The sequence below is a fragment of the Sinocyclocheilus anshuiensis genome, unplaced genomic scaffold (assembly GCF_001515605.1).
Source record: "Sinocyclocheilus anshuiensis isolate Anshui unplaced genomic scaffold, SAMN03320099.WGS_v1.1 scaffold961, whole genome shotgun sequence".
NCBI classification, from domain to species: domain Eukaryota; kingdom Metazoa; phylum Chordata; class Actinopteri; order Cypriniformes; family Cyprinidae; genus Sinocyclocheilus; species Sinocyclocheilus anshuiensis.
The window spans coordinates 1,138,862-1,154,605 of record NW_015557049.1 but is presented as its reverse complement, the minus strand read 5'-3'; the positions used below and the strand labels follow the sequence as shown (position 1 = coordinate 1,154,605).

Below are 15,744 nucleotides of genomic sequence, written 5' to 3'. Positions count from 1 at the left end.
GGTCTCTGGTGCAGTGGGCTCCTGGGAAGAGTTGGTCTCTGTTGCAGTGGGCTGCTGGGAAGTGTTGGTCTCTTTTGCAGTGGGCTGCTGAGAAGAGTCTGTGACTGCTGCAGTGGGCTCCCGAGAAGAGTCGGCCTCTGTTGCAGTGGGCTCCCGGGAAGAGTCGGTCTCTGTTGTAGTGGGCTGCTGGGAAGAGTCTGTCTCTGTTGCAGTGGGCTGCTGGGAAGAGTCAGTGTCTGAAGAGTCTGTGACTGTTGCAGTGGGCTGCTTGCAGTTGCCTGCTGGGAAGAGTCTGTGTCTGAAGAGTCTGTGACTGTTGCAGTGGGCTGCTGGGAAGAGACTGTGCCTGTTGAAGTGATCTTCTGGGAGCAGTCTTGGTCTGCTGCAGTCGGCTTCTGGGAAAAACCTATCTCTGTTGCAGCGGGCTGCTGAGAAGAGTTTGTGACTGCTGCAGTGGGTTTCCGGGAAGAGTCGGTCTCTGTTGCAGTGGGCTGCTGGGAAGAGTCAGTGACTGCTGCAGTGGGCTCCCGGGAAGAGTCAGTCTCTGTTGCAGTGGGCTGCTGGGAAGAGTTGGTCTCTGTTGCAGTGGGCTGCTGAGAAGAGTCTGTGACTGCTGCAGTAGGCTCCCGGCAAGAGTCGGTCTCTGTTGCAGTGGGCTGCTGAGAAGAGTCTGTGACTGCTGCAGTGGGCTCCCGGGAAGAGTTGGTCTCTGTTGCAGTGGGCTGCTGGGAAGAGTCGGTCCCTTTTGCAGTGGGCTGCTGAGAAGAGTCTGTGACTGCTGCAGTTGGCTCCCGGGAAGAGTCGGTCTCTGTTGCAGTGGGCTGCTGGGAAGAGTCGGTCTCTTTTGCAGTGGGCTGCTGAGAAGAGTCTGTGACTGCTGCAGTGGGCTCCCGGGAAGAGTTGGTCTCTGTTGCAGTGGGCTGCTGGGAAGAGTCGGTCTCTGTTGCAGTGGGCTTCTGTGAAGAGTCTGTGACTGCTGCATTGGGCTCCTGGGAAGAGTTGGTCTCTGTTGCAGTGGGCTGCTGGGAAGGGTCGATCTCTGTTGCAGTGGGCTGCTGCGAAGAGTCAGTCTCTGTTGCAGTGGGCTGCTGAGAAGAGTCAGTGATAGTTTTAGTGGGCTTCTGGGAAGAACCTGTGGTTGTTGCAGTGGCCTGTTGAGAAGAGCCTGCCCCCCATAAAGGTAGTTGTTTGAAAGGTTCTGTGGAAAGGTCACTTTTTGTTGTAGTGTGGGACTTGGGAGTGTCTGCCTCTGATGCAGTTAGCTGTTCAATTGCGTCTACCATTGATGCAGTGAGCTTTTGAGAAGGGTCTGCCTCCATTGCAATGGGTTGTTGAGGAGAATCTGTGACTGTTGTAGTGGGGTGCTGAGAAGAGTCTGTGACTGCTGCAGCGGCATGCTGGGAATAGTATGTCTCCACTGCAGTGGACTTTTGAGAAGGGTCTTTCTCCATTTGAGTGGGTTGCTGAGAAGAATTTGTGGCTGTTGCAGTGGGGTGTTGAGAAGAGTCCGTGGCTGTTGCAGTGGGCTGTTGGGAGGAGTCTGCCTCCACTGCACTGGGATGTTGTGAAGTGGCTGCAGCAGATGCATTTAGCTGTATGAAAGGTTGTGTACCTGATACAGTGGGTTTTAGCGAACATTTACTTTCTTTTGCCATGTGGTGTTGGGGAGAGTCCATCACTGATGCAGCAGACTGCTCAGAAGAGTTCATCTCTGCTGCAGTGGGGTTTTGGGAAGAATTTACCTTCACTGCAGGGGGATGTTTGGAAAAGTCTGAAGATACGTCAGTGCACTGTTGGGAAGGTTTATTTCTTGCTGTAGTAGGGTCTGTCCGCACTGCAGTGGATTTTTCAGAGTTTTCACTTTCTACTGCAGTGGAGTGTTGGCAAAAGTCTGTCCCAGATTTAGTGGGGGGCTGAAAAGAGTCATCTCCTGTTTCAGTAGGCTGTTGAGAAGAGGCTGCTTTAATTGTGGTGGAGTGATGTGACGATTCACTTTTTGCTGCAGTTGGCTGTTGGAAAGAGTCAGTTTCTGTTGTAATAGGGAAGTTTTTTGAAGTTCCACATTCTGTAGCAGTGGGGTGCAGGGAAAAGTCTTTCCTCACTGCAGCAGGCTGTTGAAAACAGTCTATTTTAGATGCAGGAGTGTGTTGAGAAGAGTCTGCCTCTGTTGAAGTAGATTTTCGTGAGGGTTCACTTTCTGTGGTAGTGGGTGGTTTGGAAGAGTCAAATTCTATTAAGGTATGCTGTTGAGAAGAGTTTTTCTCTGTTGCAGAGTGGTATTGGAAATACACATTTTCTGCTGTAGATGGTTCAGCCCCTACTGCGGTGGAGTGTTTAGAAAAATCTGCCCCAGTTTCATTGAGGTGCTGAGAAGAGTCTGCCTTTATTGCAGTGGAGTGTTTGGTGGAACTAATTCCAGTTGTATGGTAAAATGCTGGGGAGGGAACTGTATCTTTGTGGTAATTTTTTGAAGGCACACAAGTATCTACAATTGCAAGGTTTGCTGTTGAATTAGAATCAAGAGGCACAGTATCAGAGCATGTGCCAAAAATATTGGGTAAGCTCTGTGCAAGAGTTTGTGAGTCATTTGCAGATAGACTTCCCTCATTTGGAGTGGTGCGTAGTGATGACACACACTTTGTCTGTGGTAACTTTATAGGCAGACAACTCTCAGTCAGAACGGCATGGGAGGGATCTGTTTCTTTAGAAATACGATATTGGTTGAGGCCAGATTCTGTTGAGGTAGTATCTAATGCAACATAAACTACTTGATTTTGTGAGGCACAGAGAGGCTTTTGTGAAAAAATGTTTAAAATGGGGGGTGTCTGGTTTTTAGCTGTAGATACTGTTCTTGCCTCTTCTTTTAGAGCTTGATCAATGTCTCCCTTGAAAACTTTTAAAGATGAGCCAGACTCTTCTGCAAGTTTTTTCTTAAATCTAATTTTTTCAGCATCAGTAGCTCTGTGTAGGATGTCTTTACTCGATTCCTCACATTTGGTGTCTTTATAGGTTTCTTTGATCTCTGTTACTGTGAAAGAGGTATTTTTTGACTTGAGTGGAGTTTCTGGGATCTTGAAAACATGTCCTGTTGTTTTATCTGCGTCAACAGTTGACGGTTTCTCTGGTAGAGTAAACTTTTGGGTGGCTTTCATAGGATTGCTCTGAGAAGCCTTTGCTGCTTCAAGTTTGCGTTTTGCTGCTAACTCTTTGAAATACCTCAGTCTACAGTCAGGGTCATTCATATCTATGAAAGAAGATGACTTTTGCAATAAATTAGATGGGCATTCATCCCTTTGGCTGTTTGTTTCAGGAACTGTTTGAGGCAGATCTTTTTCTTGCAGATCACCCTTTATTGAATTCTTTCTAAGATTTTGGCAGTTTTTAACCTTATCTACATCAGAATTTTCACCCATTTTGTTCAGTTCATCCTCAGGTTGTGCAGACTCTGAGGCGGAGTTATCAAATGTGGCCGACTTTACATAACTGCTCCACTGGAATGGTTGAAGTGGAGAACCAGTCCTGCTTTTATCCAAGATTTGTGACACACGAGCTGAAAATTTAGAAGCGTCATCTCCATGTTTTTCTCCACCAGCATGTTTCATCTCTTCTGATGCATGCAACTCCAAATTTGAACTGAATATCAGTGAGTGTCTCAGTCTGGAACTCCTCTGGACATGTCGGCTGGGTTTCCTCTTGAGGAACTCTTCACTTATCCGGCTAGTCTCTTTAGGTTCTCTATTCTGCGTCTCCTCCACTTTGTCACCCTCAGTGGTGCAAGAAGACTCTGAAGTTGATGCTGGTGTTGTTTTGATATTTATTTGTGATAAGTCAGATGGATGATTAACTGAACTGTCAGGCACAATAGAATTATTCTGAATTTGGACAAACATGGGATTTTCCCTAGGTGAAGGTATCCTGTTAAACTCTCTATTTCCTAGTCTAATTTCAGCACGTATGGGGCCACAAGGAGCTTCCTGCGTAAAACATGGAATGTCATCACATGCAGTGGATCCTTCGAGTTCAGCTAAATCCAGCTCTCCTGCATCATCATATGCACTAAGGTATGAACTGATCCTCCAGTCCCGCAGGCCTTGCTTTTGACTCACATCCTGTGCTTTGCGGCTTACATTGAAGAAACATCTCTGTTCTGGCGGGTTTGGTTGTGTTGGGGAGGTCTGACATGTATAAGGCTGTCCCATGCTATGTCTCTTGAGATTGAACTGCACAGGTGGTAATACATTTCTTGGACCATGTCCTTCCTCCATAGCAGGGTGAGACTGCAAGTATCTTTGAATATGGTCATAAGCTCCAGGTGGTTCATCCTCTTCTCCCTCATGAGGGTAGCCAGGCCCTGAAAACTGACCAATGTGTTGACATTGGCCTCTAAACCTTCCATGCATGTCATAACCAGATTGTAATCCAGCTCCCTTGTGAATACATGGTTCCTGTGCAAAGTGTCCACCATGGGGAATTGCGCCCTCCGTGTACTGCTTTCCTCTTATTGTTGGATGGTTTTGAGGGGGCATGTATTCATAATCAGGAATATTTCCACTGCTATGTCTTTTGAAGCCAACCGTTTCATTTGGTCCTCTCATTTGCCTTCCATGCTCTATAAATTGATGGTCCCTTCTATATTTCTGGGCAGCATGCAGGTTCATATTCCTCTGAACAGAGGGATTTGCTTCTGCTGCACTGTGGATGGATTCACTCCTAAAGGGTAACATTTTGTAACCCAATTTCATATGATCTTCTGTAGTACGCCCAGCACATTCCATGCCCATAGTTGGATATTCTCTGTTAAACATGTGGGTCTTTTCTGTGTTGTAGTAGCTTTCCGGTTCTCCACTAGAGTGCGGCATATTTGCCAAAACATTTTCAACAACCAGTGGCTCTGAATGGGCAAAGAGAATCCGAAACTCTTCATCAAAGGTGGTTACAAGCTGTCCCAGAAAGAGATGAGCAAGACAGCGATGTATCTTCTCAAAAGACCACATGAAGCTGCAACACAAAATTAGAAAATGTATTAGCCAACACATATTAAATGACCATACCAACCTCAGAACACAATATATATAAAAAAAAAAACATATATATTTCACATATAATCATTATAAATTCAAAATATTTTTATGGTTTACAAAAAAACATTAAAAGATAAAATGTACCTACCTATAGTTGCCACTTAAAACAGCTCTGCAGTCTACCAGTATAAAGCGATCCATCATCTGACCTTTGAAGGTCTTTCCTGTTCGGCAGTAGTAGCTACTACCAGACACAGTTCTTACCCGCATGAACTGCAAGTAAAAAGAATATTAATGCATTTGCACCAGTTCAAAACAACCACATTTTAAGTGTCTTTTAAAGTGTACCACCTAATGGTAAAAAATTGTAAAGTCTTAATAACGCTCACATATATTTTTCATACAAAATTCTCAAAATAAGTATGTAACAGTACTTTCCTATTATTTCTATCATAGGAAATTATATTTCTATCATATTCATGATATTTCTGTTTCATGATTGGAAAAATAAATAAATCAATAAATAAATAAATACATTTAAAAAAATCAATGCTAAGGCCATTAATTCATAGGCTGATTTTGAGTAAATTCTATAAAGTAGTAAATCTATAAATCATTAGAAAATAGCTCCAAAACACTCTTGGACTACTCAACTTGTGATAAACACCTATGAAAAGTACCTACTTTTATTTCATCCAGATTCACCCTACAGTTGTTCACCATCGCAACAAAATGGTGAGCATTCAGTTCATCAAGAAGAACATAAACAGCGACACCACGTGTCGCTGCACCAAGGATATCAGCAAAGATGTCAACATCTGTAAACATATCCATTACCACAGCGATAACCTAGAACAAGAAATAATATATATATATATATTACTCAAAGAAAAAAAAACATTATACATTGCAGTGATATCATAAGTTTTAGTTCTTTTTTTTTTCTTTTCAGCTTTTTTTCCCCCTATCATTTTAACCATACATACATAAATGACAAAGAGGCCAATATCAGATGAAGAGAGGTGAAGGGCAGGGAGAACTGTCTACTTTTATGTTTACTTAAGATTTCAGTTTACCAGATTGTCAACAATGATGGCCCAGTCTATTTTACATTAGGCAAAAGTTCAATCATGAAACAGTGCCAAAGAAAAAAGAAAGAAAGAAAAAAAACACAATCTGAAATGCAAACTGGTTCAACTGTGAATTCAGTCTAACAAGAACATTTTGGAGAAAAAACAAAAAACAAAACAAGTCTGCTATGGGAAGTCTGCATGATATTATTACAGTACAGAGGCATACTGTTGTGAATGGCATTACTATAGGCAACAGTGCATGTAATTGCATGCCATTTCATGCCATCATTGATCACACCAACTATTATGATATTAAATGACAGTTCTTGTGTCAATTAGGCATAAAATCAGCATTTTTCATTTAGCACTTTTGGGCAAATTGAAACAAGAAACTTGTATTGTTTGGAATTGAATTAACTGGAAGTTATAATGTCTAAATTGAAATAAGTTAATTAATTTGTGTTTACCAATTAAACCAAAGTTCTCATTAGATTCTACAACACCAATGAGTGCATAATAGCTGTCAATATGTCAAGTTTAGAATGAAAGACCAGCTGTGAAACTTGTGTGACCAGTTTGCCATACAAAGTTCTTACTGTTTACTTGTGAAAACAGTACCAAAGTGATTAAAATCACTGAGCAATAAGGGAAGACAGTCTGTATTTACTGACTTCTGTCATGCACTAATAACATCTTACTTATATTACTGCACTTGGGCAGCATGCAAAACTCACTTGTTGTGCATTCTTGATCATTCTGCGGACTTGCTCCTTGATACTGGGCATCTCGGGATCAGACGGATTCACCAACGTAGTGACCTCAGTGGGTCCAACAAATCTGAATTGCTGCGGCCATCCTAGGTCCAGGCTCGGAGCATCATGGTCTGAGTGTACCGGCCAGTAAGTGTCAGAAGAGCCATCTACATCTTCAGCCATGTATCGCCTCTCTGGTTGGGCAGTGTGATGTGGAGCCTGCACCATGCATTTGATATACTCAATCTCTGAACGGGATAAGAAATCAACCACATCTGCTTCCTGAAGAAACCCATAGTAGCCCTCCAAGTCAGCTTCAACCAGGGCGTCAATCGCCATTCGGTATTCCTCACGGTAATGAGGGGTCAGGTAGTTGGGGTCCAGGGGATTGTCCCCGGCAGAGGAGCACTGGGAACGATGAGCCATATTTACACCTGCACCAATGCAGACAGATTAACAACAGAAAAAAAAAAGATAATACACATTAATTCCACATGAGGGCAACATCTGTTTGCTCCCCAAGTACATTAAACATATGAGAATCAAACATGTGCCTAAATTATTGTAGGTGCACACATTTTTATATAAGCAAACAAACCAAAATAATTATGATGGATATATTTAAAATCTAATTTAAATAAAAGAAAAATACTGCTCACATAAATGGAAACGTGTAGGAGGATTTTTTAAGACCTAACCCAATGTCTGTTTCAATTATTTTTTGAGTAGTTAAATGTTATTTATTTATAGTCATCCAGTGACATCCAAATCACTAAGAATGGATGTTAATAACTCAATATATAAATGTTACAAAAAGCCAGAAATCTAATGTTACATTTATACCCTAAACTACACAAGTCATAATATCACACTATGATTTCAGTTCATCCTTTTTTTATTATGTATTTAGAAATAACTGTTAAATTGGTCACAAGCTGATTTTTTATTTTTTTATCATTATCAGTTATGGTTATTTATGGTCATCATCAGTGTTGGGGGTAACGCATTACAAGTAACGCGAGTTACGTAATCAGATTACTTTTTTCAAGTAACTAGTAAAGTAACGCATTACTTTTTAATTTACAAGAGAATATCTCAAGAGTTTACAAGAGTTACTTTTTCAAATCAGTAACGCAAGTTACTTTTTTTTCCCAATTTATTGATTGACAGCTCTCCTGTCCCCATTTTGAGAGAAATCAGAAGATGTTACTGTAGTTCTAAAATAAATATGAATATGCATTAATTCATCTCACTCACGAAAAAAAAAAAAAAAAACTTCTTCTGCATTCTACTGTACGGACGTAAATTTACTTTCCCTTCAGCCTGAGGCTTATTCATTTCACTTTTGGTGTGAAAAGGCTTTTATATTTGCCAAAAATAGAACTTTTTTATTTTAAAAACAAACAAGCAAGCCCTGTCCAGATTTTAAAAGTAACGCAAAAGTAACGTAACGCACTACTTTTCATAAAAAGTAACTAAGTAACATAATTAGTTACTTTTTTATGGAGTAACGCAATATTGTAATGCATTACTTTTAAAAGTAACTTTCCCCAACACTGGTCATCATGCATTTAGGGTAGAAATAAAACAGTCATAATTGTGTGCCATTGCAACCTAATTAAGGTCTGAAAGGGTTAAATACAATATGGATACTAAAACAGAAGAAAAAAAATAAACGAACACGGCGTCCATTTCAAGTCTAAAAGCCACATTAAAGTAATCTTAGTCAACACGTCAAGTGAAAAGATCTCTGGGCTTTCTATTAAATCTATTCTATTATAATGTCAGCCAAATAGCACGAATCCTGTACTTTATCAGCAAATCATTAAGAATTAATCTGAAAAGATCTCACATCTGCTTCAACAAACCCGGGGTGTGTCGCAACAACAGAGAGCCCACCATGTATAGGGGCTAAACTTGTCAGATTTTTTCCCACTTGTATTTATTTAAATACAAATCATCGATTGTTAACTTCATCACAAACATGTTTTCTTTCTCACGAGGATCGACGCGACTCCGTTACATTTTATAAGTCGCGAATCGTGAAGCTCTCAAAGCTTCGCGAACTTACTGCTAAGCATCAAAAAAGTACAATTATGAAATATAATGACGTGTTAAAGTTTTCTCACATAGATTTAAACTCAACTTACCAGTCTAAAGTGCCGTTTCCCCTTAATTCCTTGTGTAAAATCCCTTCATCGATGTAAGACCGTCATAACGAACGACAGACGTTTTAACTTTCAACTCCAGTTGAAGAAGAGGACATCACACACATCCAACACACGCACACGCACACACACAGGCAAACCTGTTTGTGTTTGCCCGCAAGACAAAAGAATGATACAGTCATGCTCAAAATAAGCGTGTGTCCATCTTTTTAAAAACCATACACTTAGGCTACTTGAGTTTCTGAGTGGAAGTTGTTAAGGACAGACAGATTTCATGACATGATTGATTCCATAACATTATTGATTTCCATATGAGTATATGCAAAGTTAATAATTCTCAATCCTAGTCAATCTTTAACTAAACAACACACGGTCCTGATAACAAAGCCTTGATCTGGAGCTCAAATACACACAAATTGGAGAATAGCCTATGTGTTGGCTGAACACAGTCAGTCAGAGGTCACAGGAAAACTTCCACTCAGCAATAACACAGCTCTTCAGACACTATACATATCATATTATTAAAATCATCAGTACTGAATTAATTTAATGCTCTTAAGACTAATATGATTAGTCTAAACAAGTGTTGGCTAAATATGAGCTGGCTGTGAACTAATTTAATAGTAAACAATTTACTTGCAGTAGGTCTGAATTGTAGGAATTCTAATGCACAAATAATACTGATTAAAGTAACAATAACTTATTTAGACAAGGCCATACAACTGTTATGAACATTCCTTATGTCAAATATATTATCTGGATAACCAGTGATTGATTTTATTTTGTATATAACAAAATTGTATGTGCAATCGAAGTGCAGATAAAATAATGGGGTCAAATGAGACTGAACTTGTTTGGCTGGAACAGATAACTTCTGTAAAGACAGCAGGGTCAGAAAAAAAAGAACATAGTCTATGTGAACAAAACTGAAATATGTGATGGGTAGCAACTAATTACAGTGCTATATACATAATTTATCACTATGCATGTTATATATTTATATAAGAACATACTGTATATAACAACATGTCTGCACGTACTTTAAATAATTGATCAGTATGCATGTTCCGTGTAATGCAATGTAAAAATTCCCTTCATGTTATGCAGGAAGAAGTTATTTAAGTTCACAGTGACTTGTGGGCGGGTAGATGATGACAGAATTTTCAGTTTAAAGCAAATGATCTGTGGAAGACATGACTCGATTGAACTAACTACATTTTTTAAAACATACTACAACTGTGCAATTTATCAAAAGATATTACAAATGTTCTTTGGAAGTTGCATTTAAAATCCAGTAGGCTCAAATATCTTACTGGATATGTGCTGAATAAGCATTATGTTTCTGCTGAAAGCATAATGCTCTAAAATAACATATACACAGTGCTATTGTTATAATCTTGTTTGCAGAGTTTCAGAATAAGGGTGTGACTTATGTATATGCCAGCGTCACCATGGGCAACGGAGATGAAATCACATCATTTCTACACCAGAAGGTCTTCTTCAATGTGGTTTATCTGGAAGCGATTAATCTTAGCCACCAAAGTGCGATTAGTTCCTGAAGGAGAACCACTTCACTTCTAACTTTAAACCCAATACTTTGCCACAAAATGCTTGAACATTTTTCAAACCGCATTGTCAAATTCACCTCAATTTTAAGTGTGCATAACTGTGCGACAGTCTATTTTGATTAAGGCTAAAAATGTTCCATATAAATTACATTTTAATTGTATTTTTTTATTAATATATATTGTTGACAGCTCCTCAAACAAAAACAGTTTGTTTAAAACTTAAACTTAAACTTTGATTTATAGTCTGTACACAAACTCAAGCCTCAAGCTCGCATTTATTAGATAGTAAGCGCTATTGATCCAATGTTTATAAAGCTTGAATTCTATAATGCTGTTGCATATGAATTTGTTTCCCTTCCAAGAAAAACTTGGCTACGGGAGGGCTACAGGACATGATGTCATTTCTCAAGTGCATGCCTGAACAATCCTGCATTGTTTCAACAGACATCGCCTAAAGCACATATTGCAAGCAGCGTTAAGGGTGAAAATGTACGTGAACTCATATCTAAAAACATTCCAAGTACAGAAGTCACATGTTTTCACAGATATCACTTCACAGCTAATCCGCATGTGTTTATACCTGTTGTGCACATCACAGATCTTTAATGCTGAAATGTCTTGACAAGCACAGATTTCTTTTTTGTGCTGAAACATGAAAAGGACATATCAAAGGCGTAGCCCCTTTTATGATCAAATAATCAATAGCCATTAGTTGAGTCACAGTCGATGCTACTTGTTGCTGCAAGTCAGAGGTAGGTGGTATTCATGGGCAGGGCATTCTTATCTTAAAGAGCATTTGATTGGACAAAAATATGGCTACATTATAAATACCAAGGGGTGAAGGTTTGGCTGTTTAGCATGGTCCAGCTAACCCCTACTGGGAGATCCTGTAACTTTATGGAAGCTTGTTTCCGCCACAGGATAACAGGATAGCACAGGATAGAATTTTTTAGCAAGCAACATATATTGCAAACAGTTCATTATTCTATAGTTATATATGTTTCACCAGTGGCCAAATTATTTTGAACGGCACTTAAATGCACAAAATGGACTTATTTTGCATATGCAGAATATATTCACAGATATGAAAATGTTTGAGAAAAAGATTTTCTGTAGTATTTGTATCGGAGGCATTTGACCAGCTAACATTCTGCATTGTGCCTGCATGTACTGTAGTTCTCCATCTCTAAGTGCATCTACAAAAGATTCTGTAAGCCTTTGCACACAAACAATATGAAAATAATGTTTTGGCCTGCAGCCAGATCCATGCAAATGAGATCACTCCATCATTTTGTCAGAATCCGGTTGAATATTATTTGCATGCATTGAAAAGAGAGGTGGGACTGTATTAGCAGCACTAATACTAATTGAACAGCATCTATATGTGAAGGTAATGTCATCAAATTGTTGATGTTTCTTCAACTATTGGCACGTCTGGCCCAATAAACAATATTCAAATAATACATTTATTTAAATATTTTTGGAATACACTGACCAACTCTATTATCTAACTAAGGCTAACCTCACAGCCAAAAACATACCCTAAAAATATATAGTTTTCTACACCACTCACCTGAGGTAAAAGTAGAAAGACTGTACGAAATTATTATACAGGATTTATTATACAGAAATTATTATACAGAATTTATGGGACAAAAATAAATGTTCACATCTGGCTTATAATTTGATTTGTAGACATGTTAATGGAAGGGAAATTAATCAGCAGGGTGTCATGATAGATACAATTAGATATCTAACATCCTCACAAGTTTTTACAAAACAACAAAACTAGAATGATCATTACTGTTTAGAAGGGGAGGGTTGTAACAACTTTCCAAAGTACTCACTTGGCTCACAAAGACTGCATAAAATAGGCCAGTGTATATTTGACACAATTCTGTCTAGACATTTTATGTTTTGGTTCAATTTTGGTTCCAATTTGTTTGCACTTTTGAATAGGAGAACTCCTTGTGTGTTTTTTATCCCCTATTTTGAATAAAAAATGCTTAAAATAAAATTAACAGTGGGATAGGAAGTAACAACAGTATTATTTTCTTTACACTCATTTACAATTTACAGAGTAGGAATTCTTAACTACATTCATTTGGTTTAGATAAAGTGGAAATATTATATCAAAGTTTAAAACATAAGGACAGAAGAAACAAGGTCTGAAAAACATTCCCATCTCTTCTGTCCCCGTTCATTCTCTCTAACACTCTTACCTGCACTTGCATTTTTCCTCATGAGCAGCTACTGGGAAGGGTGTCTAAGTCATATCATGTAACCAATCTGAGGTGCTTCAGGGTTCAGTGCTCAGCCCGCTTCTTTTCTCAATTTACCAATCCTCTTCATCATAAAAGTATACACTTCTCCAATGGTTCTTAACCTGGGGGTCTGATGACATGATAACCAGATGACATTGAATTAACAGATTAAACATTAAAATGATTATATATATATATATATATATATATATTAAACAACGCAAAAAGGAAACACTTACAACCCAAGCATATCAGCAGGTTCAGACTAGCTGTGTTACAAGTGTGACCAATTTTGCACTTAGAGGAAAATGTACTTCTTGGGAAAAAAAATCTAATTTGTGTAAAGATCATTGTATATAATTAACCCCCTTTTATTTTTAACTCTTCTTTTTATATTTCAGGTGTGCAAGTGTTTATGTACATGCAGATGAATACAGATAACTTGGGATGCTCAGATTTGTAAAATTCCTTCTTTTCCCTCTATAGTGTAGTAATCTTTAGCTATTCAAAATTGAACTGTGTGAAGGGCTAAGCCATTTGTCATCTTTTAATACAATGCTAGTGACAAATTACCAGAAAGTGTCCCACTTTACCTATTCATACTATACATACTGAACACACCTCTCTAGAAGTTTCCTCCATACTAAAAATATCAGGTCAGACCTACAAAAGGGTGAAAGCAGAAAGAAACACAGACTGACAGATGAGACTTAACAGAGCACACCTCATAAAATAATGTGATGGCATTTCCCTTCTCAGGTTATAGGCCTTCATCAACCTTCATACTGTGTGTAAACAAATCCAGGTTGCTTGAAGCACCAATTATAGAAATAAATATGCATATGATTAGTCTAAACAAGTGTTGGCTAAATATGAGCTGGCTGTGACTGGCAAATTAGGTGGTTATATTGATTTTTGGACTTTCGGATTCCTGATTTTCTGCAACTCATTTGGGGAACCAGTCCAGAAACCCACAAATTCCCCGTTGATAAATTGTACCAAGTTAAAAAAAAAATTAATCCAATGCAGAATAGAGACATATAATAGAGACAGAATAGAGCAAATCTAGTTAACAGGTTAAGCTTTAGAGAAACCATGTGAGAGAGACCTGACAGGGAATGTTGCACACATAGCTTCTTGTTCAGCATTGGTCAGACCTGTTCATTCAACAGGCTTGTACAAAGGTTCAGTGTCAATTCAGTGCAGCAAACATGGGACAGTGTTGAAGAGAAAGATTTACAGCTCAACTCTGAGAGGAAGAGAACTGGTTTCAGGTATTACTTACGTTTGCATTAAAAATATGAGAGAACAAAGAAACAAAATTCCTCACATACCTACATGTAGTTAACAGGTTAAGCTTTAGAGAAACCATGTGAGAGAGACCTGACAGGGAATGTTGCACACATAGCTTCTTGTTCAGCATTGGTCAGACCTGTTCATTCAACAGGCTTGTACAAAGGTTCAGTGTGAATTCAGTGCAGCAAACATGGGACAGTGTTGAAGAGAAAGATTTACAGCTCAACTCTGAGAGGAAGAGAACTGGTTTCAGGTATTACTTACATTTGCATTCAAAATATGAGAGAACAAAGAAACAAAATTCCTCACATACCTACATGTGAGCGAGCGAGAAAAGACATATTTGTCTAGCCGCAGGAAGACTGTGAGGAGCTCAACCACATGATTTCAGAACAAAATGAAGTGTGGGTGAGCTGGAAACACTTGATGTGACTCCTGTACTGTACAGTAGCTCATTATTATCCATTTTTCCAGAACTGATCAATGTAATTGACATGAGGATAATGAATGAAGTCATTATAAGAAATAAAATATATTTGTGTGTTCACAGAAGAAAGTAGGTCATGGGGTTACATGAGTAAAAGATGACTTCATTTTCATTTATGCATGATTTGTCAAATTTGTTTGTTACTTTATAAAAATGTCTTAAGACCATTAAATGAAGCTAAATCAAATGTATAAACTGTTTTAACACAGAATATACCTTCCTATATTCATGAAACATAAAAAAAGATACAAGACAGATTCATGAAACAAAAATTATACAAGACAGGCTGCATGCTTGCACTGTGGTCTATGACTCATTGAATAAATAAGTCTGTCAGCTGTGTGAACCAGATAACTCGGTACACTCAGGACAGAATTATATCTCTTTCGTAAAAGAAACTGTATTGAACTGGATCATCTCGAGCTTCTTCCCTTTAACCAGAAAGCATTACACAATCACTCTTATCTTCTGCCCCCTGCTGGCTGTTTTGTGATGCTATATAGTTGAAGTAGTTCAAAACTTTTCCCTTTAACGCCATAAAACATTATGATAGTCTGAAAGCTATTTCTTTCCCTATAAATATGCACTTAAAAAATAAATAAAAATGTTCTGTTGCTATGACAAAGCATTCAGTCTTTCGAACAATAAACAAATAAACTATAATAGCCTATTATATTTTGGATTCATAATTAAATCTGATGATATCTAAAGGATATAAACATTTTCGGGGATATTATTTTGCAAGTGAATCACAATGTGCACATCAACAGACCTCTTATAAATGGACAGTTTACACAGTGGTGTGGAGGTAACAGTACCTTCTCCACAAGCATGAACTGTCTAAAATAGCTGACACAAAGCAGTATTTCACTAGATGTTTACCCGTTTCCTTACCAATCCAGCAATTTGCAAACCACATATGCATAATTTATGCTGAAGGCTACCATTAAATGAAAGCAACAGCTCTACATTTATACCAGACACATTCAGTTATTCAACAGAAGTCAACACAACAGTCAACTTCCAACAGGTTTCATGTCAGTATTCAGCATGCCATCAAAAGATAAAGTGAAGTCATATAAACCAAAACCTGTTCATTTGAAAAGATTCATGAC

At 38.4% G+C, this 15,744-nt stretch overlaps 1 protein-coding gene across 4 annotated transcripts in view; it reads right to left on the bottom strand.

Annotated features, from left to right (window-relative positions):
* Positions 1-9,127, bottom strand: part of LOC107676379 (serine-rich adhesin for platelets-like) — a 13,122-nt gene extending 3,995 nt beyond the window's left edge. For 2 of the 4 annotated variants that reach the window (XM_016470899.1, XM_016470900.1), the window contains exons 1-5: positions 8,997-9,127; positions 6,829-7,280; positions 5,706-5,870; positions 5,170-5,294; positions 279-4,998 (exon numbers count right to left, since the gene is read on the bottom strand). In XM_016470899.1, coding sequence (XP_016326385.1) covers positions 279-4,998; positions 5,170-5,294; positions 5,706-5,870; positions 6,829-7,272 — 5,454 coding nt within the window. In that variant the 5' untranslated portion in view covers positions 7,273-7,280; positions 8,997-9,127. Of the gene's footprint in view, positions 1-12; positions 252-278; positions 4,999-5,169; positions 5,295-5,705; positions 5,871-6,828; positions 7,281-8,996 lie in introns of all 4 variants that reach the window. The other 2 variants (XM_016470901.1, XM_016470898.1) reach the window with 2 other exon arrangements.
* Between the last annotated feature and the right edge of the window lie 6,617 nt (positions 9,128-15,744).